Source organism: Bombus terrestris, chromosome 10 (genome assembly GCF_910591885.1).
Source record: "Bombus terrestris chromosome 10, iyBomTerr1.2, whole genome shotgun sequence".
Classification (NCBI taxonomy): Eukaryota; Metazoa; Arthropoda; class Insecta; order Hymenoptera; family Apidae; genus Bombus; species Bombus terrestris.
In genome coordinates this window covers 3,224,829-3,252,452 of record NC_063278.1, presented here as the reverse complement: position 1 = coordinate 3,252,452, position 27,624 = coordinate 3,224,829, and the positions used below count along the sequence as shown (strand labels likewise).

At 38.3% G+C, this 27,624-nt stretch overlaps 2 protein-coding genes across 7 annotated transcripts in view; both read right to left on the bottom strand.

The window, feature by feature from the left end:
* LOC100647035 (amyloid-beta-like protein) overlaps nt 1-18,503 on the bottom strand; it is a 48,100-nt gene extending 29,597 nt beyond the window's left edge. For 4 of the 5 annotated variants that reach the window (XM_003398398.4, XM_048409413.1, XM_012312772.3 and 1 more), the window contains exon 1: nt 18,154-18,442. In XM_003398398.4, coding sequence (XP_003398446.1) covers nt 18,154-18,210 — 57 coding nt within the window. In that variant the 5' untranslated portion in view covers nt 18,211-18,442. Of the gene's footprint in view, nt 1-18,153 lie in introns of all 5 variants that reach the window. The other variant, XM_012312771.3, reaches the window with a different exon arrangement.
* A 626-nt stretch (nt 18,504-19,129) lies between these two features.
* Nucleotides 19,130-27,374, bottom strand: LOC100647153 (persulfide dioxygenase ETHE1, mitochondrial). 2 transcript variants are annotated; one of them, XM_003398399.4, is made up of 6 exons: nt 27,081-27,374; nt 26,033-26,177; nt 23,144-23,329; nt 22,728-22,816; nt 21,891-22,101; nt 19,130-21,743 (listed from the first exon to the last, which is right to left on the bottom strand). In XM_003398399.4, the coding sequence occupies exons 1-6, from the start codon at nt 27,213-27,215 to the stop codon at nt 21,679-21,681; spliced, it is 831 nt and encodes a 276-aa protein (XP_003398447.1). In that variant the 5' UTR covers nt 27,216-27,374; the 3' UTR covers nt 19,130-21,678. The 2 variants fall into 2 exon arrangements, with proteins under 2 accessions (XP_003398447.1, XP_012168165.1); XM_012312775.3 differs by lacking the exon at nt 27,081-27,374 and adding an exon at nt 26,757-26,955.
* Between the last annotated feature and the right edge of the window lie 250 nt (nt 27,375-27,624).

Sequence of the window (27,624 nt, the reverse complement as noted above, 5' to 3'; positions counted from 1 at the left end):
CATACTCGATTCTTACGCGTATGTACGTATATGTACTTGGACAGAGCCGAAGGCACGATGCAATGGCGAGGTGTGGCTGGCGCGTTATGCGTCGTAAATGTTGTCGCGAATTACATCGAGGTGTACGTCACCATCTCGCTTTGCATTCTCCTCGGAGCGGTAATAAGAGTAGATGGTTTCGCTCTACGGGTGTCCTAGCCGTCGATCCGGATTGCATGCTGATGCCTAGGATCGAGTCACGGCCGACGCAACGGTTATTAACGCTCCAGAGTTTATTTATCAACGTGCAGGTCATTTTACTTACGTCCACTCTGCCCGTTTGTAGAACGCAGATTAACTGGATCACCGGTAAAGGAATATTCGTGCCGGTTACGGTTACCGCTTGCGGCAATTACACGGAGGAAGAGTATGAATGAAGAGAAGACGTAGATAGAGAGAATGAAATTGGTTCGTGGTAGAAATTTTTCGACCAGTTCGACGCGTTCCCTGGTCTCTGCTGTTATTGCACGATGGCTACGTATTACGCGACAGATAGTTTTATTTTCCAACCAACCGTTTTCTTTATGCGGTTTATACGCTTCGTTTCTATCGCAACGATTTCTTGTAAATTTCCCGCTATTTGGCGATGCAAAATTTTAGATAGTCGAACTGAATGAATTAAACGTGGGCGGCACTCGACCTCGGAAATTTCCAACGGCTTCGCGGCACAAAGCGCTGTGCCGACAAGCCCAATGTGCCATCGATATCCTTACGGCTCTTTCGCCGAATCTTCGGGAGAACGCATACGCGGCAACCGTCGCGGAATTTTAACAAGCGATATCGATGGCCGACAAGGAAAAGAATCGGCGTGGCTTTTGAGTCAAAGAGATTCAGTCTGCCCCGAGCGGCGAAGTGCGAAGGATTGCGTGAAGCAAACATAGAGAGACGAGTAGTCGACTCCTGATAGCCAGTGTTAATCGTTATTAGTTATCGAGCGTTGTTAATCGTTAACTGTTGTTAATCGTTATTTGTCGTCAGTTGTCAAAAGTTAATAAACGTTACTGTTAAAAATCGGGAGTATTTCTTGTGCGCGCAATCACGACATATACCACCTCAGACGGTTAAACGAAACTCTAAGCGATTAATCGGTAAACTGGAGTAGGACGATGCGCGAGAGTACGAGCGGGCATAAAACTGCGAAATTTTTGGGCGAGTTTAAAACGCGCTCGTTGTGTTTTGTATTGTACGACGATTAGAGAAGGTATCGGCGCGTAATTTTATCTTCTAAGAATTTAGGAAGTAGGTTCTACGTTTCGTTTTCATGTTAAACATTTTCCGTAGTCGTACTAAAGTATCGTTTAATGATACAAAAATTGATACGCTCGAAGCTAATTAGTTAGCATGTAAATGCTGTCATGAATATGTATGCACAGTGGCGTGTCGATTTTCTTTCTAGCCACTCTGTATATGACGCATAAAGTAAAACGAAAATATCACGCTTGCTATGGAAATTGTCTACGAGTATCTCAAGTAGGTTATACAGAAACAAAAAGCATTTTGCGGTTGTACTATGCACCGTTGTGACAAAGCTGCAATCATACGTCTGTTGGGTTGCTTCGTAAAATAAATCAGCGACCAGTTCGATTCGCAAAAATCACCCACCCGCGTTGTGTCTCTTTCGTGAAAATGTTCGGGTTCATCGTCGAAAGAAGAAGCTATCGACCTATCGCATCTTTCGCGACTTGAAAATTTCAGATTATTTTTCGTGCACACCTTTCTGATCGAAAGAGATAAAAATCTACTGCTGGTGGATCTATCTTCGTAAAAATCTTCCTAAATGTCTCTCCTGAGGGACTGGTGAAAATTGGTATATACAATACGTGACGAAAAATGGTAATAAAAGAAGCAAAATCTTCGATGGACGATTTTGAAGAGAATAAGAGGCAAGAGAGAAACGTCGAAATAGACGACAATGTTTGAAAAGGAGTAATCGAAAATAATTCCCGAGAAACAACGAAGGAAGGATAGTACACTTTAAATGAAACCAAGTCGGTCTACCATTATTCGTCGCTCGACCCACATAGCAAACGTAAAGAAAATGGACAAATGGATTCCGCATAAATTAAACGATGCGCACGACACGACGAATGCAGCCACCTCGTTACTTTCATATTTCTCGTGCATACGTTCTTCGTTTATCGTTCTTTGTAATTTCTTCCGAAGAATAAGTAGCAACGGTTATAACGAGGTTGTGGAAAAGCAGCGGTTGCAGCAAGTTTTTCCATTCTAAGGTAAAACCGATGAATTAACGTGGATTTTTTATTACAGAAATATATATTACTAGAAATTTACGTATATGTGTATATATATATATATATATAATTTGTAATTCCAATTTCAAAATTATTTCATACACGTGCTTGAAACATTAAATCGATACACGTACACGAGCTATCGTGTTACAATGAAACATTTTAGACAGACGCATATATATTTAATTAAAATAATTTTCTTTTTTAAAATTACTTTTTGGACTAGCAGATAGCTTGGTTGTATCGTATTTTTGAGAAATATTTATCAAATATGTATTTATCAAATATATACGTGTCGATCTTTATTTATAAAATGTATCGGTAAATTCATTATAAAATATAGTTACGAGGAGTTGATATTAATTCATCGGTTTATAAATACGTTTTATACCTTTGAAAAATACGACGTGATGAAATTTTACAACGAAATTTGACGTATAACGTTTCATTATTCCACGGCTATATTTAATACTTTCTGGCGATTTATTTTCTTATTATAAGATCTCTTAAACCAATTGATTAGCTCAATACGTTACAGGTCACTTGTTTTTCAAGTAGCCCTAATTGTAAGTGATTTAAGCTATTGCTCAAACTATATTAAGCAAGTTCTGCAAACGTTCAATCTGCACGAATCTGTTCAAGAGACCATTCGAAGGATTTTTTCCCCTCCAAGCTTACACGAACAATCGAGCTACTTCATATTCAATTTATTCAAGTTATTCGAGTTATTCGGCTTAGTTTTTATATTTTAAGCCGGCAACGAGTTCCGGCCCGCTCCTCCCCCGTTCGTTTTTTCAACTCGCCGACACGTAAAATGGGTAAAACGCGTTTTCAACGTTGCTTTAACTTTTCAACAGATTTTCATTTAAGGGTAATTTGATTTTGTATTCGATGAAATTGTTTGATTTTACGGTAATGGAATAAAACTTGGGAAATGTATTTTCCCTTTGATAACGTCCAACAATTAGTTAATGAAATATTTGAACGGTGTTTTGTTTATTCGATTATTTGTTTAATTGCGTATTGCGACAGCGATTTCGAAAATGGTCCTTTGTTACGTTATTTTATGTTTCCTTCGTAATTTCCTACCTTCTAATGCGTTTAAAATATCAATTGTAACATACTTTTAATAAATATTTTAAAATCAATAGGTCGCATAAGCTGACCAACCATTTTAGAAAAACCGCGTACTCCGATCGATTTTATTCCCAACCTTTTTTCTTCTTCTCGAACGTTCAAATTTATCTAACCAACGTTTTGCATAATTCTAATCAGATTGTTCGGTATCTTTTCTGCGATCGTGGAGACCACTTCGATCACGGACGTTTCTCGAGATATTCCTTTTTTTTTTCCTTTACCCGATTATCGCATTTTTATGATCTACGGACATTGTTATCCGCGCATCTCTGAATTGCCAATGTTTTATCGCTATAATTCGCTTGTAGTTAGATATAAAAAAGCTAGAGGGAAAAGGGGCATTTCTCGGGAAACGTCCTTGTTCGATTCGACGTTTCCTAAGCTGCGGAAAACTACGTTTTTAGAGAAATTGTAACTTTTAATTTTTGTCATACTCTATTTTAATACTTTTAAATAAACGTATATCCTTTTAAATATATTTTTTCGTACTTTTAACGATATTTGCCATTAACTTGCACGGTCGATGCATTGCGAATTCACGTTCAAAATTAATCACGTCTACGTGGTTAGAATCAACGTTGTAAAATTACAAAAAATTATTGGAAATGAAACTTGAACAAACAAAACGTGGCTTTATAAATATTTCTATCGTCATTGATATAATTTGGAATAACGAAATCAGGCTACAAACGTAATCTTCTCTCGGTATTTCTTTTCTATTCGATAAATATTTGTAAAAACTCCTGTAACTCTTCTTATTATTTCGTATCTGTTTGAACGTGTCTTCGATGAGATACTGCACATATGTAAATGCTTTCAACGTTTGCGATGCTTATGATGGAACGAGGAAAGCCGATATTCGGAAAGAGAGTATGCAGGATCATGGTTTTAAAGCTTTGTCGCTTTTATCGCAAGTGAAATAATCGGTTTTCGTTTTATTCGATACTAATAGTGAACTTTACGCGATATCGATCGTATAGTCTTCTCGTAAATACTATCGCGATTTTACAAACGAAAGAGAGTTTCGACTTTCGAATATCTCGGAACACGATTTTGGCCAATACGTCGATATTCGGAACAACCTCTCGATTTAATTATTCTTATCCCATGACGTTACTAGCTATAGTAAAAAAAAGAATATAAAAATAAAAGAAGAAAATAAGAAAACGTACGAATTTTTCCTTCGCCGTTTAACATTATCCAGAATCATCGAATCTAATCGCAAGAATCTCGTCGTTCCTACGATCTTCCGCTCGATTGAAATTCGTTTCTTTGGCTGGCGAGCAAGCGCGAGATTAAAGTTACACGCAGGTCTAAAATAAAATAATCGTTCCTCGCTTAAATCAACCTCGTTTACTGTCCGCTCCAACGACTAATCCCATCGCAGGCAAGAAAATCGAACGAGGGCAGCGCCGAAAACGATCAATACAAATTCAACTATCGTCAAACAAACCGACCCGAACCATTACTTCGGCCAACAATCTCAACTGCTCCCTTTCAAACGATTCCAATCTATCCAGGTTGCAGAGGACCGCGCCGAACGAATCTACGAGCGTTTCATTTACACGGCGCTTCGCCGGTCGATCGACGTTTTCACTCGCTTTTCGTCTCGAACGCAGCCAGCGGCCAACGCCTGCTACGATTTCACGTGCCACCGTTTCAACCATGTTTCATCCAGTGCTTTTACCGATCTCCTTTTCTCCGCTCCGCCAACAGACGAGAATGGAAACCGGCACTCTGATTCTCTTTTCTCTTCTGTTCTCGTTTCCGTTGGTTGCATGGCCGGCGCGCGATATTTTTCATCGGTATCATTGTGCGTCGCCTGGGCCTGTCTCTCCTTTCTCCATCCTATCGATGACAAACGATATTTGACAGGGACGAGACGAAAAGAGACGGCCGTGCTTTCCACAACTCGACGACGAACAGACGAAGACGGTTTGTCGCGAGCCTCCGAGCGGCTTTGTCAAACTCTTCGTCTAAGAGTTCCACAGCGACGATCTTTAACCGTTTGAGTGCCAGGGGTCTTTGAGAAAACAGGTTTAAAAAATTCCGAACAACGCGATAGCGCTTGTCTTATTCGATTGCGAGGAGAAACAAGTGGCGCGATAGCGCTCGTCATATTTCTTATTTTTATGAAATACGTCTGTGTTATTGTATATGCGTACTATTAGTTTATAAATATTTCATGTTTTGTTCAATAAAAATTATTGAGAAGATAGCAATGAAATACAAAATACCGTGAGTCGACCGTAGCGTTCGATATAAAATCTAAACAGCTCTGCCTCGGACTCAAACGGCTAATATATCGATATAGATATATAAGGTGACCATATCCAACGTAATACTGGAACACGCGACTTCAATCACTTAGCTGTCGCGTAAGAAAGAAATAAAACGAACGTTTCGTTGCGACTCAATTCTATCGGGTTAGCAACTAAGTGATCGTTGCGCTCAATTGTTGCAACAATTAAATTATCCAACATACGAAACAATCTCGTTCGAACAATTATCTCTCAAACTGTTCTTGGGTATTGGATTGGCAACTAAATGACTGCGGATTTTGTCATTAGGTGGTAATACAAAATCAGCAATCGCTTAGTTGCCAACCCAGTACATACAACAGTCGCACGTACTCTTTGCTGGACGAGTATACTCGTCGTCGCTTACTTTTTGCCACGCGTTCTAGGTACAGGCTTTCCGAAGATGTCGCAACAGCTAACTGGCTATTACTAAATCGAACTTGTAACTCTGCAATTAATATGAAACGTTGCAAATGTAGCTTATTAAAGCGATATTTTCATCGCACGACAGCCTACGTTAAATCTTTCGAAGAAGGAAGGAATCCCGAAAAATAACAATCTTACGTAAAGGTACACTCGTTTTTATCCCGTGACCCGAGTAAAGCCGGATAGAGTAGCCGTTACTGTCCCTAGCATCTGTAACATTGGAATGGATCCAACTGTTTAGATTCCTAACTAGTGAAGCAACATTCATGGGTCCACCCAGAACAACTTATACAGTGCAAGCAACATTCGTTCGATCTACATGCACCGGACAGGATTGCCGACAGTAGATGCAAATATCCTCGTTGTTACCATTATATTTTTGTTCCTGTTGTTACCGCTGTCGTTATGTTGTTCGACTCTACGTTTCTACGACCTACGAAGTAGTACGCGAAAACACGTACGTTGACTTGACACTAGGACTACGGACAGTTAACCCCTTAACCTACGATTTGCGTTCGAGAATTTTGGGCCGAAAACGTAAACGAGCTCGCGCAGCCCTCGAGCCATTCGCACGACTTGCGTAGTACGTACTACGGGCTATGCCCGTAGTTGTAGGTTAAGAGATTAAGAAGAAGCTATTTTTACCAAAACCAGTCACAACGACTGGTCTTAAAAAAGTACTCGATGATAGAATGTCGTTATATTTATTGATTTATTACTTTTCTGACGGCACTCGACGACGCAACTTTCCGACGGCTTCGCGACACAAAGCGCTATGCCATCAAAGCGTAAAGCCGACGCGCCTAATGTACCATCGACGTCTCTACGGTTCTTTCGCAGAATATTCGGAAGAATCCATACGCGGCAACGGTCGCAGACATCTAACAAATATCGAGGAGCAAGAAAGAAAAAGAATCCGTTCGGTTTTGAACGAAAGAACATTCCGTTTGGAACAGCGAAGTGCGAAGGGTCTAACGTAACAGCAAAATGCGAAGGGTCTGGCGCAACAGCGAAGCAAACGCATTCGAGAAGCGCGATTGCTGATTGTTGATTGTTAAATAAACTTTATCTTTGAATACCGAGAATATTTCTTGGGCACTTACATCTAACACCACCTCACTTTCGTTATATTATATTATTTCACTGAAGGAATTCCATATTGTGTAGTACATTTTTGCTACTACTAATCCATCTCAGACTATGATCCTTACACGAGGGTTGGCGCATTTATAAAATTGCAAGACCAGTCATCTTTACCAATGCGGTAGTTTTGGTGTTAACAACCTAAATGCGTTAGGTGTCCAATTTTGCCGCAGTGCGCAATTTCATAAATATTTCGTTATGGATTATTGGAAAATCTTCATTGGATAAGAGTAATAAAAGTGGTTAATTGTTAGCGAACTGCATCTCCTCAAAAGTCTAGAAAATTTAACGTAAAGCAAGGATTGTATCGAATGAACTTCCGAGGGAAAAATATTAGTTTGTCCGAAAAGTTTTTCTCGTTTTATGAGAAAATAATAGACGCGCAACGTTTTCTGTTTTATATTATTTTGTCGAATTACGTACGATCCATTTTGTTCTGTTGAGATAAACATCGCGACATTTCACACACTTGATTTCGCGTTTGCATGAAGGTGCACTGTTGTAAAAAACGCGTTTGCGGAAGAAAGACACTTTCCGGACAGCCTATTATAATCCTGTTAAATCTTGTTATGTGTTATCACATATCGATTTTACAAATATCATCATAAATCATCCGTACCCCTGTGGCGAATCGAAAGAAACCCATTTGCATATCCAGGCTTCAACGCGTAATACAGTGGAACAGCATAATTCGTACCAGAAACGTACTTACTTAGACGATATCGATAATCGTGGAGCTAACAATTGGTTGGAAATCGTCAGAGAAAATCACGGCACTCGTCGCGACACGGAAAGTATCATAACGCTAGAAAGCACGCGCCTATGGCGATCGTATTTTGTTCAGGCACTGACCCGGATGACGACGACTGTATGCTGCGGTTGGACGCGTGAAAATCCCAAACCGTTTTAAAGGTTTACAACAGCAGCCTCGAATTTTAGCCCAGTGTATCCAATCGTTTCCAGGTGTCTAATTGTAAGATTAGCGTACCTGTTCGATACCTGAACAGCTCCTGAAAAGATCAAAGGACAGGAACCATCGTTCGCCTAACGTCTAATTACACCTGTTAAAACGTCGTGCACTCTGCTAACCAGCTGCAGGTGCGAGAGACCAATTAGCCGATACTCGAGAACGTCTGTCAGAGAGTTCGATCTTAATCGTTAGCATCGACCCAACTGTTGGTCGGCTGCTCGAAAAAGGAATTTCTGTCTACTCGACGAACTTTCCGAAGCTCGTTAAAAAGAGAGGGTGAAGGGGCCGGGGCAACGAACCAGGCAAACGATCCAGGGAGAGAGAGAGAGAGAGAGAAACGACAGAGAGAGAGGAGAGAGCAAGATTGGCGGCAGTTTCCTTCGACGCGCGTCCGGGAGCGCAGCCCTTTAAAGCTGATTAGCCGATGTTTTATATAAGATTCGATCTAAGTGGATTTACTTAATGCACTTAAAGCGAATCTGACCGCAGCCTTAAGGAGCTTCGGCCACACGCGACACCGAGCGGAACTGAGTTTTTCAGACGCTGACGCACCGAAACGCGACCCTCGTTCTCTTTCTTAAGATGCTCTACGACCACGGCTCGTTCTCTTGCGCGTCCTCCTTCGGACACCTCTTAGTCGACTATACCGGTCGATTCGCAGTTCGTTGATGAATGACAGTTACAACGACGGTAGAAGACTGCGATAGGGGGCCGACCATAGTAATTGGTAACGATAAACAACAATTTGTACTTACGTAGGAAAATTAAACGTTCACGCAAATAATATACGCGCTACGAAAATAGAAAATTAAATTGACTGGCGGTGGTTGACCGAGGAATCGGATGACAAGTCTGCTGTATAATGTAAGCTACAAAGCGGGAAGGTATATCGTTAAAAAGAAAATGTCAAAACGAATACGTGCGCCCATTAAATGTAAAATATTATGAATATTAACTCTGTGAATTTCCTTGGACAGATTGAAAGGAATTTCGTTGAAATGTAATAATTTGTTCACTTTCGTCTTTATTAAGAGAAAAAGAAGCGAAAAATGACGAAACTGAAGGTAGAAACGATAACGAGCGAGAGGAAATTTTGTTTCGCTGGTTAGTTGTTCCAAAGCAACGGTGAACGTTTGTTCCTTAGCGTGATACTTTTTTAGAATTTCTATATTTCCTCTGATATTACTAACGTCATTTAGGGGGAATTATTTTTGGTCAGAGTTCGTTATTTATTACAAAGCAAGATTAGATTCTGCAACGTGCACATGGCATGTTACAATATCGCATTATAATCGGCCACTGAAACGTAAGCAATTAGTGAATTTAATTCGAAGCTTATAATATATGCGCATTCGTATCTGCTAATTATTATGCTCTTGCGTGTAATTCTATACTAATACATAGTCGTATTATATTCCTATACCTAGTCATATTTTATATATAGCAACCAGATTATACATTCAAATCCTATAATCCTCGTACAATTTCTACAAAGACAACGATTTTACCGCTATCTTATACCGGGTGTATCACGCCTATCGCCTGATCGAAAAAGATTAAACGATCATAATTTTCCTATTTTATTGAAGCGTTCAAAGCACTGGAGCAACGAAAACGACCAACTACCGAAGGGATAGAAGGGAAATAACGTAGAAAACGCGTTATACAATGGCTAGAAAAGGTATCGACGCGTAATTTTATCTTCTAAGAATTTAGGAAGGTTCTACGTTTCGTTTTCATGTTAAACATTTTCCGTAGTCGTATTAAAGCATCGTTTAAAAAATTGATACGCTCGAAGCTAATTAGTTAGCATGTAAATACTGTCATGAATATGTATGTACAGTGGCGTGTCGATATTTTTTCTAGCCACTCTGTATATGACGCATAAAGTAAAACGAAAATATCACGCTTGCTATGGAAATTGTCTACGAGTACCTCAAGTAGGTTACACAAAAATAAAAAGCATTTTGCGGTTGTACTATGCACCGTTGTCACAAAGCTGCAACCATACGTCTGTTAGGTTGCTTCGTAAAATAAATCAGCGACCAGTTCGATTCGCAAAAATCAGCCACCCGCGTTGTGTCTCTTTCATGAAAATCATTATGCTCTTGCCTGTAACTCTATACTAATACATAGTCGTATTATATTCATATATATAATCATATTTTATATATAGCAATCAGATTATAGATTCAAATCCTATAATCCCCGTACAATTTCCACAAAGACAACAATTTTACCGCTATCTTGTACCGAGTATATTACGCCTATCGCCCGATCGAGAAAGATTAAACGATCATAATTTTCTCATCTTATTGAAGCGTTCAAAGCACTCGAGCAACGAAAATGACGAACTACCGAAAGGATAGAAAGGAAATAATGTAGAAAACGCATTATACGTAGTACGAATAATACGCTACGTTTCTCTAACTTGAAATCGTTGTAAGATTTAATAACCTACATACAAGAAGAAAAGAATATAATATTCCTCTCAGGCTCGCAGCCGTAACCCAATATAAAAGGACGGCAGACTGCACAGAAGATAGCTGGGATAATGCTTTGCAATTATTCGGCCACAATCATGCCAGCGGAATGAGAACAGCTAGAAACGAGCACACGATTACAAATACAATACGTAAACGATAGTAAGTCGAGTTATATTTTTGCTCGTTAACGTTTATCATTAGTTGAACGATTTTAAAAATACGAACCGTGTCGGTAATTTGGAATTCTGATGAATCGCTTCTACAGCGAATACATTTCAAGTATGTTACGTTAGTCGAGTAATGTTCCATTGAATTGTATCCATTTTCCTATCGTTGATAAATTTGTTTAATTCGTACGAACTGTACGAAATAATTGTTACGGATCGTCCGGTTTCAATTTTACGTTCAAACAATTATTAATAATTATCGTGGTTTCTCAGTAATATTTCATACTCTGTATATTTTACATTTGTGTTTCGATTGTTGTATTTCACGTTTACTTACCGTTAGATCGTCGCAATACGAATATTTGGCATAAGCACGATCCGTTTCGAACGTTTTTGAACGAAAAAAGAATCATCGAAATCGATACGTGAGAATTTTTATTTCAATCCTTGCAAATAATCTTGGCAAAAATTGGGAGAAATTTATAGTAGAATCTATCGACGTTCGTTAAAATTTATACTCACGAAGGAAAATAGCAGGAAATCGAATTCTCGCGTGCTTCATTACAAAGAGAGAAGAAGGTGTCATTGGTCTAAAACAATTACCTAGCCAATGAAGAAGTAAAATACGAAAGCTTTCTGAACGCATAAGAACAGTTTTAGTGGAAAAATGACATAAATCACTAAGACTATAAGTACAGAAATGTCGAAATAATCCAACATCCGTATGTATGAAGAAATGTACTTTTATAAATATGTTATTTATATTGTTGTATAAATATTTTATAAACAGCAATCTGTTTTATATAATAGGTGGTCTAAAAATCAGTCTCCATGGTTCTTCCAGCTAAAAAACTGTTTCGAACAAAAGTTAATCGGCTTTCAGTCGAGTACAGATTGCAATATTATGAATCTAAAAAAAAAGTCTTGCTTCGATGAAGAGTCAAGATCACCGCCATATTTTTTTTTTTTTTTTTTTTTTTTAATGGAACGATGAATTTTTTTATATTCTAATTCTAATTATGCGTTGTTCCGTTAAAAAAAAAACGTCACTTTGACTCTTCATCAAAGTAAAAATGTCGTTCAAGTCCGCGCAATATTGTAATTTGCAAGCGATCGGAAGCTGATCGACTTTCCTTCGAAATATTTTGTCCGACCATCGAAAATAATTGAAGGATCGTGGCAATTGATTTTTAAACCGTCCTTTATACGAGTTTCTTATTTTACATTTTTGTTTGAACCCGTAGATTATTCAAGTTTAAGCGCTGCGAGAATACAAGCGATAAAAGCATAGACAATAAGAAATATAAGAGTTACCTTCTAAGGTCGAGTCTGAGTCGTTGATCGTGAGTCTAGATGTTAAGTACGAGAGTTAAAAGAGTGGAGCTCGGTGGTTAGAAAAGTAAACGACAAGGGTAAACGGAAGAGAAAAGTAACTGGAGATGCGCTGCAGCTCGGAGAGGAAGAGCTATGAAAAATAAATAAATGATATAATTTATTTATTTATTTTTCAGCTTTACAGTACAGAAAAGAGGACTTGGCTTACGTATTTCTAACTCCCACTCGTTGCCATACTTTAATTAGGGCATCCATCATGTTCAAAGGTCCACACCCATCCACACTCTCATCCCAAACACACATATTCCCTTTTACATCTACCAAATTACATATACTAAATTAAACGTATATATCTTTATTTCTTTTAAGCTACACACACACACACATACACACATACCGTGCAATACTCAACCCATGTAATATCGCAGTAATGTATTTTCATATTTAGCGCGATACAGATTTCCCTATTAGAGTTTGACTTTAGCCGAAGTTTTGGTAAATTGAACATTTTCTCGTTTGTACCGCGTTCCCTTGAATTTCTCAGCTGTTAGAGCACTTTGGAAATTCGAAACGGCTGTAAAGCAAGAGACCGCGAAGAGCGAAGTTCATTATGCAACAAGCTAATGGCAGAGAGTATTTCTTGGAATTTAGTATTTCGTTATTTGTCAGAAGTTGCTGATAAATTATTCCCATGCAATCTCGCCAGACCTATAGCACACACAACTTTGTATCGATTAGGATACAGGAACGAGCTACGAATTCTCCGAACAACCCAATACACATCTAAAACGCTCGAAAATAGAGCTATCGATAACATTCTCGGTGCATATCCACAATGTCGAGACATCGTTATGGATAATCTGATGTATCAAATTTCCAACAGCTCTCCCATCAAACTTTACTTGGGTTCGACCGTGTCGAGACCAACGACGATTGACTCAATTCGGTTTGTATTGGGTTGGCAATTAAGTGGTTGCGGATTTTGTCATTAGATGGTAATGACAAAATCCGCAACCACTTAATTGCCAACCCAATAGTTCTCGCTCGAAATCAACATTTTAAGACGCTTCCAGATCTGTGGCGTTTGGAAATACAAGAAATGTGTTTTGAAATCCAATACCCTAGAGAAGGATAGAAACTTTTTCCTACTTCTACGACTAATTGGATTTCTGTTTACAGACATCCCCTTATTTACTTTTGCAATTTTTGCCACTTGGCAGATTCCATTTCTTTGATCGAAGGATTTTCTATATGAACACCGGCGGCAATATCGAAATTATATTTATCGCAAGAGAAAGAGAACTACGGGTTTCGTGGCCGAAAGTTTACATTCGAAAGCGCGCAAGTTTCTTACTAATATAATAATAAATATATTGCTTGAGAAAGCAATTTGCTTTCCTATATATTTCAAGTGGCTTTTTACCAAAATTACCGCAGACTGAAACTATTAGCTTGTCCAAGATGTTTCTTCCGTTTTATAAGGAATTAATAAATGTAATAAATATAATATATTAATAAATATTTTATCGAATTATGAATATGAACCGTTCTCTAAACAAAATGTTCCACTAAAACAAAATGAATTATACATAATTCGATAAAATAATATAAAGCATCTGTTATTTGCTCAGAAAACGAAAGATACTTTTTCGACAATCTAACGTACTTTCTCGTTGCAACAACCTCTTCGATTATACTTGGAAAATAAACGAAGTTGCGCGGAAATTCGCAGTACGTGCCGATAATTGATCAACGATCGTTATAATAACGTTTCTGCTGCAGAAAATTCGCGATTCCGCTGCAGATTCGTATTGCACGAAAGTAACCAAACGCGTATCGATTCATCCACGAGGAATTCGACTAGGATTCTGTATCGTGTTTCGTGTATCGGTCGATGTTAAATACAAATACCTAAATTTAGGTCGTCGAGCTAGCTGTTAATTTATAAGCACCGGTGAAACTACTTCACGTCACCGTCTGTTATCCGAATGGCCCTTACGGGTGCTCCGACGATTTATTAACACCGTATTGTTAAAAGCTCTCGAAGCGTTCACAAGCAGAAGAGAAACCGGCGTTGCAACCGAAGGGCTTGTTCCATGGAAAAACACGGCCAGTTCCGTTTCGTTCTCAACCGTTCGCAAAGTTAATAACCACGCGAATCGACTTCTCGAACAAGACTTACTGTTCATTAATCTTCGCGTCGAATCTCTCGACAAATCTGCCAGAAAATCAATAAATACCAACTTATCGCGATTTTCCCGCGCGCTTTCCATTTCCCACTTCCTTCTGCAAATACATCCGCGTCCTGCCGTGCCCACTTCTTTTCAATTCGCGCGGCTATTACGAAAAGAAATTTCGAGAATTTCCTTCGCCTTTTTCGTTATTATCTCTCCTTCCAGATATTGATTTTGTGAAATTTGAAAAAAAAGAAATAAATGCAATTATCATCCCACATCTGTGTGACGAATTATCGGTTGGATTGGCAACTAAGTTATTGCGGATTTTGTCATTAGGTGGTATTGACAAAGTCCGCAATCACTTAGTTGCCAATCCAATATTTTCTCGAATTATAGAAAATCGCCTCGCGTCTTTGATTCATCAGACGCGCTTCCATAACGCGTATCATTAGTTCTATCGGATTTTTCGCAATTTGCACAAACGATAACTCGTTTCGTTCGCTCGTTAGTTGGCCAGTATTTAACATCCGAACGCTGCATACTTAGTTAGTAGCTTAACGCGCGATACGTTTGGAACAAGGGGCGCCGAATAGCGAAATAAACCGGCATTCTCATGAATTTATGATTCGCACAATTTATCAACCACTAGGCTGAATCGCATAAACTGCAACGTATTTGCCGCTCTCTTTTTCGTAACAAACTCTTTCGCGCATCCAGCCGTTGGACACTGGAACTCGGGTGCGTTGCGCGAGATTTTCATTTCCAGCCACTCGATTAATCGTCGCTAAATTATCGCGGGGCGTGTGACGCGGAGTTTCGCGCGACTAAATCATTTCCGTTCGCTTGCCATTCGGTGTAATAATTGCGCGATCGATTCCGTTAGCGTATTAATACGCAGTTCGATTAAAAAGAGCGAGACAAAAGAAGGAGAAAAGGCGGATAAAGGGGATAAATAGAGGAAAAGGAAAACTAGAGAAAAAAAAAATAGGGAAAAGAGGAGCGGACGAAAGAACGAGAGAAAATAGCGATGTGAAAGGTGACCTTAAAAGAATCTGCGTCGAAAATGAAAAATGCATTGAAACTCTTTCGTCCTCATTTACTCCGTCCTCCATTACCAGAGCATTTTCTCGTACGCCAGCATGGGGACAAGGAGCCGCATTTAAGCGACGGAATATCTCTTTTTTCCTTCTTCTTTCTCTTCTTTTCCTCCTCTCTTTCCTTCCCTTTTTTCTTTTTTTTTTTTTTTCTTATTCCGTAAAAACCAGGCTTTACGGCGAGAAATGGGACCACGGGAAATGAGGAAACATCGAAAAGCACGGCAGATCTTTAACTGTGCGTTTCAATCGCAGCGACACCGCGTGCCTTTAGCTACGTGGCGAATCTAGGTGAAGATCGTAATTGCTGTTAAGTAGAAAACCGCTGGAATATCCAGAAAAACCGACGTGGCTGCGTCAATGAATTTTCGGTTCACTGCGGTGATTGGATTCTGATACTCGGAGAATGCAACTCGTTGCCGATGAATAAAAGTTTTGTTTCGATCGCCGATTGAAATATTTGTGTGCAACAATGCGACAATATCGTAAAACCATAGGATTCCTTTATTCGTGTTTGAAAAACTGTAAATTTAAGGATTTAAGAATGGCTACATCGAGAATAATCGCGATTCGTTCGATGATTTATAACAATTACGTAAATTGTTCCGCCGTTCCGAAATTCATTTAGAAATTTTGAAGAGAGAGCGAGTTGAGGGAATATCCAGAAGAAGCGAATCGATTTGATAGAATACGCGAGCTTCGTGCTCTTACTAAATTTGCTTACGAGGTTTTCTTGAAAAATATTTCCATCAAAAATATTCATTTCTCGAAGCTATCGATTTTCATATTCTAGATGCTAGGTAAGCCATCGGAGTTTCCGTAAAACTTCGTCAGTTTGCCATCTACACATCGATGAAAGGTTCGTGTCAGTGGACCGAACGAGTTGCTCTCCCCGTTTAACTTCAGATATGATAAAAATCAAAAGATCAACGAAGTCGTAGTCATCGTACTATTTATCCGTGATTTTCGTTCGTTAATCAGACGATCTTTCTTATTTCGTGTTCCGTAGTCGTATTCCATGACCAAACGGTGCGATGCATCTTGCCAGTAGGAACTTTTCCATCTATTAGACACGATTCTATTTCGTAGTAATGGCGACGAACGAGCACGTAAATTGAACTGTCACACGGAATTAACGTTAACGAGAAAATCGTTCGCAAATCCGTTTCCCGACTTACGTATTTGCAATCTCTTTGCTTTGTCCGTGCCTCCGTAGTTTTGCCTATGTTCGTTCGTGCGTGATAATTTGCGCATACACAAGGTTACTCCCCCGAGATAGGTGCGCTTTGAAACGTTTTAAAAGCGAACGCTTCCTAAGGACCGTGCTTCTTTTTTTCCACCCCGGCAAAAAAGAACACACCGAAAGTTGCGCGACGACGCTCCGACACTGTTAACACTTTGCCAACCAGAATTTCAAACTAACATTCTTATCGAACGTTACATAAGGACGCTCGAAGCAAAATTTCCAACGTGAGTCAGTTGAAAGTCGATTTACAGTCGTTTTACGACCCGATGAAAACCACGAATTGCGATCTCGTAGATAATTATTGCATTTCTTAAGCTAACGTTCTTATCGAACGTTACATAAAGATGTTAGAAGAGAAATTTCGAATGCGACGAGTAAAAGTCCTTTCATGATCGTCCTTAAGTTCGCGATTAACAACGCGTATTACGATTTCGTTGACAATTATTTGATTTTCGAAGAAAAGAGCGATTCGATGTGTATAAAATTAACGATTAACACTGGGACTACTACGGTAGTCAAAATGACCAATTCGTAATTTTTCATACGAGTTTCGTAAACGTATAACGTTTTAGTGCAGTTTTAAGAATTCGAATGATTTTTACGAAATATATGAACAAGCAGTAAATACTTTTTCTTCTTGAGTTATATGTTTTCTCGTATATACCTTTCGTTCTAATTTCTCTCGTACAAGTTCCATTCTTCGTATAATTTAATACAGCATCTAACATAGTCTTATTCCAAGAACCTCTGCGCGAAGAAATCTTTACTCGTTAAACCCAATTCCCGATCAAGAATCTAGGTGATTCGATAAAACAGAGGAATTGGTATCGTCGCATTACGATATATGACATTAACGATTAAAATAGCCAGGAAAGTAGCGAGGACAGGATATCGTGAAATATATAACGTCAGATCGGATTAATGCCGCTTGGTCGCATGGAAAGAGCGTTGGAGTCCAGTAGGCGGTTATGTATCGCGTAGTCCTCGAACGAAAGCAAACACATTCTCGTAACGTCGAGCTGTCGATCGTTACAGAGCCGTACACGGTATAATGCACTCTAAATGAACGCATCAAGCATCGTGCGGTGGCATCGATCGAAGCACCATGAACAATTTGACAGGTAGCACACACGGCTTAATTGGCAAGCATTTAAGGGGAATTTCCACGGGACAGGTACACCGTGGCTACTACATCGATCGTGATGCGCGTTGCGCGTGACATTTGCCGCTTGTTCGACGAGAGGGTAAAAAAATAAAAATTGTCATCGAGACTGGTCGCGAATAAATTGTCCGAGGCGATCGATTCCAATTAGTCGTAAGTCTACGCGTTATCCGTTCTATGTTTCTTCTATTTGATTGCTAAATTGATACAGGTACTCACTTGGACCCGGCAGACCATCAAGACGCCCAGCAGTGCGGGCACCAGCATCCCCTTCATCTTCCTTCGTTTGGTCGACTCTCTATAAAACTCCCCGCACGATGTCTGTGTGTGTCGTTTCGATTTCAGGCCGGTTACGATTCCCTGACTCGTCTCGATCTTCTACGAAAAAACGACGACGCACTGACGGAACAAACGGTAGAAACGTTGCTGAACAATTTGCTGTATGCAAGCCACCACTCACCCGCCGTATACGAGAGCACAGCGTACTACTGTGACACTGCTGCTGGGTGGGTCGCTTCACGAGAAATCAAGATGGAGGTGAAGCGCGGCGCCGGTGCCGCTGAAACGATTCGACCAATCAAAAGCTGTCACTAGATGACCGCGCCGGAGGGTGCGTTCACATGCGCGCAATGGTCAGTCGATAATGTAGCGGGAATATCGTGATTTTAAACGGTATTACATGCTTCGAACGTAATTGTCAACTTTCGACAGATTTTCCGCCGGAAATGTTGCTTTCAACGAAACACCTGACTACTCTATTCTATCCAGAATACTAGTACTAATCGGTGGAATAACTTGTACACGAACCAATGAATTAAAACGAGTATTTCAAAATTTTCTTGTTTTATTTCTGACGTACAATATCACCTTTCTAATTAAAAGTAATTAAAGTAGAGTATTTCTATGGAAATACGTGTAATCATGATCTACGACGCATTATTTAGATTGGAAAAATTGTATTTTAAGAAATTTCATAAAAAAAGAATTGTTATAAATTATTCTCTAGAAACGAGTTTACAAACTGGCGCTTTTTATTTATAAAATCACCTTGAAAATGTTTTCTGCGATAGCTTTGTTTCCGTGCGCGCGTGCGTGCACGTTTTACAAAATTTTGTAATATTTAAATGTAAAGTTGGAAAACAAATTCGACATAGAAAAATCCGGAAAAAGACGTGTATAATATTTGCGTTCAATCTTCGTTCCAAAACGTTCGTTTATTTTCTGTGAAAATTTCTTTTTTCCACTAAAAATTTACAACGTCGATGAAACGTACAAAATAAGAAGAAACTGAAATGTCGATATATCGCGAAAGTAATTTACACTATAATTAAGATATCCATGTATCGCTAAAATTTAATAAGATTAAATTGATAACATTAGTATCATCGAATAATAATCGCGTTTTAACATATGTAATAAATATTGACCGAATCGTACAATACTCATTACCATTCCGAATACGTATACGATTAACAACGCATAATTGCATAAATATTCGGTTAAACCATAAATTCAATCCATCTATATTTCAGGCGTTTCGAGTATTTAATACGGTGAACCGAATTGTCCGGCCAAAGAATAGAGAACAGGCTAATACCGAGCGATGACAGAATTTGGCGCGTCATCCGTCGCAGTCGACTGACACCTCGGGTTTCGATTTCGAACGGGGGAAAAAAAAAAAAAGAGGAAACCAGAATAAACCTAGTATCCGCGCTCACTATACGTGCGCATGATTGAAAGGAAACATGGTCGAATATTTTTAAGGTCGGTCGACCGGTTTGACGATTTCGAGAAATTGCGCGTTACCGAAGGATTTGAAAAGTTTGCTTTCAGATACTGTCGTCTATTATCGCATATTTTATCTAATTCGGATGATAGAAAAAATTCTCCTTTGTTGATTTCGTTGATAATTGATCTGTCCGGCCTTAGCTGTAGAAGCACGTAATATTAAGTTAGTAGTAGTTAATGCGTTAAAACACGAAGCAATGATTCAGTTTGACGCGAACCTTCTCCAGCTAATCCACCCGCAACGATCTAGTGCAGCAATGTAATCGACATTTGTCACAAATAGCATGTCCATTATAAATATTGTCGATATAAATATTGTCATGACGTACCTACGATTACCCGATAGCAGGCTAGCCTAGTACGATATAACGTATAAATCAATCTAATGCAATTGTATGCTACGATAGTCGTTAATTATACTGAGAAATGGGTGCGACTAAGAGAGGAGCGATTCGATTCGAATTATGTATCCGCCGATGAACATCAAAACGTTCAAGATGATAGAGTTGTAACGTTTCAGGGGCTACTACCTTTTTACTGTGCATTTACATAATATCGTCGCTAATACGCGTCCGTAATAGCCCTATTAATACACGAAGTGTAATATACAACGCTACGACATCGTTTATATTCGTCTCTGATACTTTTATACGTCTATAATGCGTAATCAAGGCGAGGCCAAGAGGAACGGCGAGGTACACGAAGACAAAATCAAACGGTATAGAACGAAATATCGTGAGCGGCATATATATCTGCGCATCAACGACTCTTTAAACCGGACGAATTGCCAACACTGTTTCGTTGCATCCGCTCACTTTCCGGCTCTTGTCGTTTTTACGGTTTAGAGAAGCTTGCACGTAAGTACGTACGGCTTAACAAACGTCTCTTGACATTTCATTTTTGTTAACCAACCGCATACCCCGTTCGTTCGACTTCTCTCTATTTTCCGTCTAAGCCATCGGACCCAGAGAAATTACACATTCCGCGTGGCTTCGTCTGTTTTTCTTCCTCCTCTCCCCGCTAACCGTCTCTGCCCGTTTCTTCCTCTTTTTTTCAGAAGAGCATGAAAACGCACGAGCAGATAGCCTTGGCCCATACCTTTGCCCGTGTGTCGGCCACCGTACCCACCGGTTACCCTGGAAACGGTATCGATTTCAACCCTCAGCTATGCAGTAGAAACCAGCGGCACACCATGGGGGTCTCTTCGTCCCGAGTTTCGACAAGACAGCCCGTTTAAACTACCCGATTACAGCAGCCTCCATCTCTATTACCGCCTTACGTTTCGTTTCGCGTGCTTCAGAAAATCAGCCCGCCTATAAACGTCAAAGTAGCTGAGTGGATGGGACGTCGTAAAATCGGCGAAATTTTAACCAGCGCTATCTTTTCATCGCCGCTGATATCCACTTTCGCACGCTGATTAATTCCTCCGACGTATTTACCTATGCTAATATAAAATCTCCTCTGTACAAGATAACAGCGATAACGCGTTTACGGTAGAACTATGGCTGATTCGGTCGAGAAATAAGAACACGCTCGGTTGGTACGGTGCGATAAATACGGTTGGAATTATTTTGAATTATAATTGTGCGTCGAGTTCAGGGTACCTACGTTGTGCACGGGTGGAAATTTAATTAGTGTATAAAATTTAGCATACGTTATTTAGAAGACGTGGCCATAACGTTTAATGAGAACAAAAGGGTTGGAAATGACGTTGCGTTTCTTTACGCGGAATTTTAATTTTAATTTTAATGCCAGCGCAAATTTCAAAATTAAGCAGGTCGAGGGTGTTAATTAACAACGATGGGCCACCTCGTTTCGCTTGTACATCATTACTTTTATTTTTATCCTGCGATTGATACTCTTCTATATTATGCGCTATTATCGTACGCAAAACGATCAAATCGAATTAACAACAAGCCGATCGATCGACGTAAAAATATCACCCGGTTCATCTCTTCATGGTTTCTGTTCCTTGGCAACTTCGTATAGACCGCAAACTTTGTTCGCCGGTACAGCTTTGTCTGCAAAGGTTAAACAGATTTTATCATTGCGAAAGTTCAAAAACATAGCCAGCGGAAATGTCAGCCACCGTCGTAAATTTCCAGACAATGTTTTCAAACGAAAATCACGGCTCACGCTTTAAACGACACGCAATCAAATTAATGTACCGATCATTTTTGGGTACGCCAGATTAAGGTTGTTCATTATGTCGACAAATTCATTTAGGGATTTAGATAATCTAGGATTAAAGGCCTTCTCCTCGGCCACCGTGGTTACTGTTCTACCAGAGTAATCGTGGGCAGGATACAGTCTGAAATTTGCTGGCAACGTAAAGATTTTCGAATGAACTGAATTGTACAAGACTTCCGCGGAGCCACCCTGTAATAAAAGAAAATTACAAAATATTAATTTCGTTAAATGCGAATATGAAACGACGTTTCTCCTACGACACGTACGTATTGTGCGGGTGAATTTACGGATTTTTGACGAAATTTGGAGTAAACTGTTTCAAGTATCAATGTATCTACGTCGGCTTTTAAACTTGTTAGCGTCTAAATAAATGATGCGCCCGTGTATGCAAGAGTTACCGTGTACGATATCGAACCTGCGCACAATTTTACTTCAACTTTTCCCGTGTAAAATATCGTCGCCAGATTTTGAGACTAAACGGGCCGCACCATCCCCTTGCGGTTAATAAGTTAACCACGCTACGTAAAACGCGATATTTAGAACGTTTTTCAGATTCTTCGTGATAGCGCGCGTTAAACAACGACATTATATCAAACTAATTCGGCGCTTTTGCATAAATTATAATTACCAGGCTCTCTGGCAACAACTAGGAACAATTATAAATTCATTTTGAATCTCTACATTTCTACAGCATCGTAAGATTTTAAAATTATACTCGCATCTATATCTTATATCACATTTTACAGTGGTAATTTTAGATCCAAAATTATCAACTTATTCAATTATTAACTCAGGTATCATTTTTTCGCACAAACCTGGAAATCTGTTCGTCCACATCCGCGTATCAACAAAGCATCGCCTGTGAATGCTATACCTTGTTCGTAGCATACGTAGGTAACGCAACCTGTTAAAATTCAAATGTATTGATTATAAACCGGCTGACATTCTGATGCATTGGGATACAAATTCATTGAAAACTTGTGATTCAACTCTGCTACGTTCTTTACGTTATTTTCGATCTAATTGATATCATTTTATACGATATACCCGGTGTTTCGAACAAACACAAAAATACCAGGGATCTCTGGTTTCAATCTTACGCCAAACGTCTCTAGGCAAAAGCAAGATTCTCTCTGGTTGAATAAAATGTCCGCGTATTTATGAACAGTGGCGTTCATTCTTAAGCACGAGTACCTGCTTTTAACGTGACGAAAAAAAAAAGATAGCTGACCTTCGGTGTGTCCGGGAGTAGGCAACACCAGTAAATTATGCTTGCCGAAGCTTATTTGGTCATCCGGACTCAAGAGTATATCAGCCTTAGCGCCGCTGCTACGTGATATCATTGACTGGCAACCAGGTAACAAACTCTTCAGCTTTCCTGTTCCGGTGATATGATCAGCGTGCATATGCGTATTTACTGCAAAAGGCGTTTATCCAAACGGTTATCAGTGATCGTGTGCACACACGAGTGCGCTCTTCGTCCACCACTATCGTCCATCTCCTTCTCGCCATTCATTTATAATACAGCGAAACCTTGATTATCCGAAGTAATTAGTTACAGCAAAACCGGATAATCGAATTACTGGAAATGCGAACAGTATTTCGAGTAAAATATAACCGCAAAATCGAACCGTTGTATCAAAAATCTCAGGGAAGCGATGGCACCTGTCGCTCGATGGTTTCCACAGACGTTTTCATTTATTTTTGTAAGAGCCAACGATAAATATAAAAGGAGCGCCGGAGAGCTCCATTTAAAGTATTAAGTTTGTCAATTAAATCGGTAAGAACTTAGAAAATACGAGAAGGAAATTACGAGCCAACGAATCGAGAAAAATGGTAATGAATACGCGGAATATGGTAAAAGTTCCATTTGAATTTACTTTGAGTCTTACTGCGGTCGTAAGTCTATGTCCATTGGATGTTTCGTCGAACTGAATGAAATTAATATCTTTAAAACTGTTAGAAGTAGAAACAAATTTCAGAAAGACGAGTTGCAGCGTCGTTACTTTTTTAATAAAATTATATCGTTTCTTTCAAACTTTCGTTCGAAATTTAAATATCTCTAGTTAGAAAGTTATATTCTATATTCATTCGTCGCAATATACCGTTTGTTCGCCATTACGATACGTTGTATAAAATTAAATATCGCTTTTTCCAGCTATCTATCTTAATTATATTAATATTAATTCGTTAGATAAATTTTGTCTATAATTTATCGTTATACCGCTTGAAACTTTTGTCTATTTCTATTCATTTTCGATATGTATGCAGCTCCATCTAATCACGCGAAACACCCAGTACACAATGTATAAAACTGTGCTCTTTAACTTTTTCAATAAGCCGATGGCCATATAATTACATGTTTTCAAGAGACTGTTTTTTACGTTTTAGTTGGTATAGAAGACTTCGAGTGGCAATTTGAACAATTAAGCGCACGGTTTCCTTAATAATACCAGCACTTCATTTAAATTATTGAATTACCGACTGCTGTACTCGCGCTCAATAGACTGCAGTTAAGAAGTTTTAACCGACAAGAACGTTTTTGACCTATTGTACCGACAGATATATCAACCCGGTACATTAAATCGTTCGAGTCTTTGTTTCATCGTACGCGATCTTTAACTGTCGCACATTTCTCCGGTGCAATGTAATCAGATTGAAACAACTGATGGTTAATTTAGTTGCTCGTTCCTCGCAGTCGGAACAAATCAACCGAATAATGCACTTAAACACACAGCTTTTACGTCCAAACAAGATTTGATGCGCTTCGCTTCTCTACAAGGTAAACTGAAAATCATGGTAAAATTGAGAACAATGGAATTGTTCTAAAAGAAACGTACCTTTATGTACGCTACAATATTATAAATTTACAAGAGAAAACGCGTTTCGAGAGAAAATTTTCTCGTGAAATTCGATGTCTTTTTCTTTTAACTTGACATAAATTGCAATTACTTTAACCGGTGGATGTAATAGTCGAAACAAACGATAAATGGCAATCTTTTGATTTTAATGAACGACTAATTTATCGGTTTTTATATTTCGAAACGACGAAACGCGAGTGCTACGAATTATATGCAAAAGCTACGATAAATATATTTTTGAAGGCTAAGAGGGAAGCACCCAGCAGACCTCACAAAGGATATAACCTAGCAAACGCGATTAACCTACATGTTAATATAACTGCTAAAAAATTCGACCTAATGTCCAAATTGGACAAATTGTGAATTTTAAGAAATAAATAAAAAAAAATATATATATATTTTTACAAGGATTATATTTTACGAAATATTTACTTGTTTAATGGAAAAGCACGTGCCACGATATGTCGCGAAGACAATAAAATGAACGGTAAAATGCGCAAAACGGTGATTAATATAGAAATATGTAAAATTATCACCGCTGAATTGACACGCACCACTTTTTCACCTTACTCTTCGATTATATCGTTCAACGCAACTTTCAGTCCTTAAAAAATCAATTTTCATCGAACCGGATAGTTAATCTGTACTTCATATATGATTCATGTATGATAATGCTTGATTGAACATCGACTGATTAAATTTCATTACGATTCTGTAATATTGGTACATATTCACATATAATAGATGTAAATTTATAAATCGATATGATACGAAAGAGCATATCGTAATATCACAATGGTTAATTTAAAGCTAACTTAATCATTTACATATTGGCAGTGCGACGAATTCGATTAGTTAGTAACATGAACATATAGATATGTACATTGCAATGGAAAATTTACAATCTCTCGTTAGCGTATCCCTATTTGACAGCATTTTTGCAAATATCTCGACCGATATTACTATGCACGGGGACAAAGAAAAATTTTTTCGCATATATTTTTACCGAAAGACCAGAAAGCATTATAACGAAAAACGTTCAATTTTGTTCCAGCTGAAAGTATATTCACCCTCGAATAATTTTCAAAGTCGTTTCTCGAGAATGAAAAATTTGTTCGCCTGGGAAAACATATTCCGTGAATCCAATTTTATTTTCAGTGCAGCAAAAAATGGTCAAGCTATTTCCGGTACTGCCGCGAATTTCAAGCAACAGCGAATGGAGAATGATTTCTGCGAACGTGATTATACTCTCAACTTACTAGCATATTTTAACGTTAATCCCAATTCCTGAATAATGGTTTTATCTCGTTCTGCCCATTCGATGACCGGATCAATTAAGATCGCGGTCTTATCGTTGATGTCGGCCAATAGATAAGTATACGTACTGGACACGGGATCGAACATCTAAGAATTTCAATTAAAACTTGTTAAAAAGGGATTCGAAAGTGATAAACTGAAATTTATGGAAGATTCTAATTTCTGGTGGATTTACCATAGACTACGATTATTGATCAAATTTATGAATATATAAATGCAATGGCAAAATGAAAGTATTGGTATAGACGAAATTTGCCTTAAAATTCTACACAGATATATAAAGCATAGGATTCTTTATCAAATTGTTTTGTGGGACATCATTTTTAGAAAAATCTACATACTGTGTAATTACGTTATCGACAACGAATAGATTGCGAATTTTTATGGGAAATTTGAAAGTGCAGAATTGCACAGAAAGCACTTACTCTGAAAAAATGAATAAAATATCTAGTAATACTCGATAGGTAAAACAACGTTCTACCGAAATTCTACTCTTTCAATTGTATTCTCAAAAATATGAATCTGCATAAAAATCCGCAATCTAATGATGAATAATTTTTTGTAATTGCACAATTTTACATAATTTTGCTTTGCATGTGAGTTTATAACTTTGTGTAGTTTACAATAATTCTTGTACGCCAAAAGCCGTTGAAAATTATTACTTACCGGTTACTGTGGATAACGATTAATTTGTAGTATTTGTATATTAGAATACTATTGAAAATATCCTTAGTATTAAGGAAAATGTCATAACTACAGTAGTTACGTAATTCATAAAATTAATAGTAAAGCAATAATATATATTACAAATTTAAATACAAATAACAAGATTCGTATGAATCATAAATCAAATTAATAAAAGAGTAACATTCAACGTGAAATGCGCAATTCGTAAAAATTGATTCTCTGAAATTGTTAATACATAAGAAATCGTCAGATGTCGCTACAACCACAACAACAGAACGAAAATCTGCGCAGTTATTGACTTACTTGACGAAAAAGAAAATCTTTCGAGAAAGGGATTGGCTCCGTTAACGCTACGTCCTTACAATATGAATTCATAGTGATTAAATTATATTTAGAAAACGAAGATTTTAGATACTGTTGACACAAAGTTTTAAACATATCAAAAGTTTAATGGAATCTCTATTTTATGTCGTAGGAACAACGTATTTATGTTCTCACTTGCAACTACACGTTCAGCAGCGCTGTTTGTCAAAATCAAAATGACGTCATGATTAAAATAAAATTCATCTTTGCGATTACGTTATCTTTATCAAGTGTTTAGTTTGTATTTTGATGATATCAGTGAACTTTGTAAAATCTTCGTCTGTATATGTCATGAAACTTACTATAACGTATTTACATGTATAAACGAGACTTTATTTAAATTTTGTTATATCCTAACATAATCAAAGAAGTAGTAAAAAGTCCAAAATCTCGAAGATAAAATCTAAACTATATTCTTCAATTATGTATATTTTGATTATCGATCAAACAAATAGTCTACTATATTTTTATTAAAATACGTTTC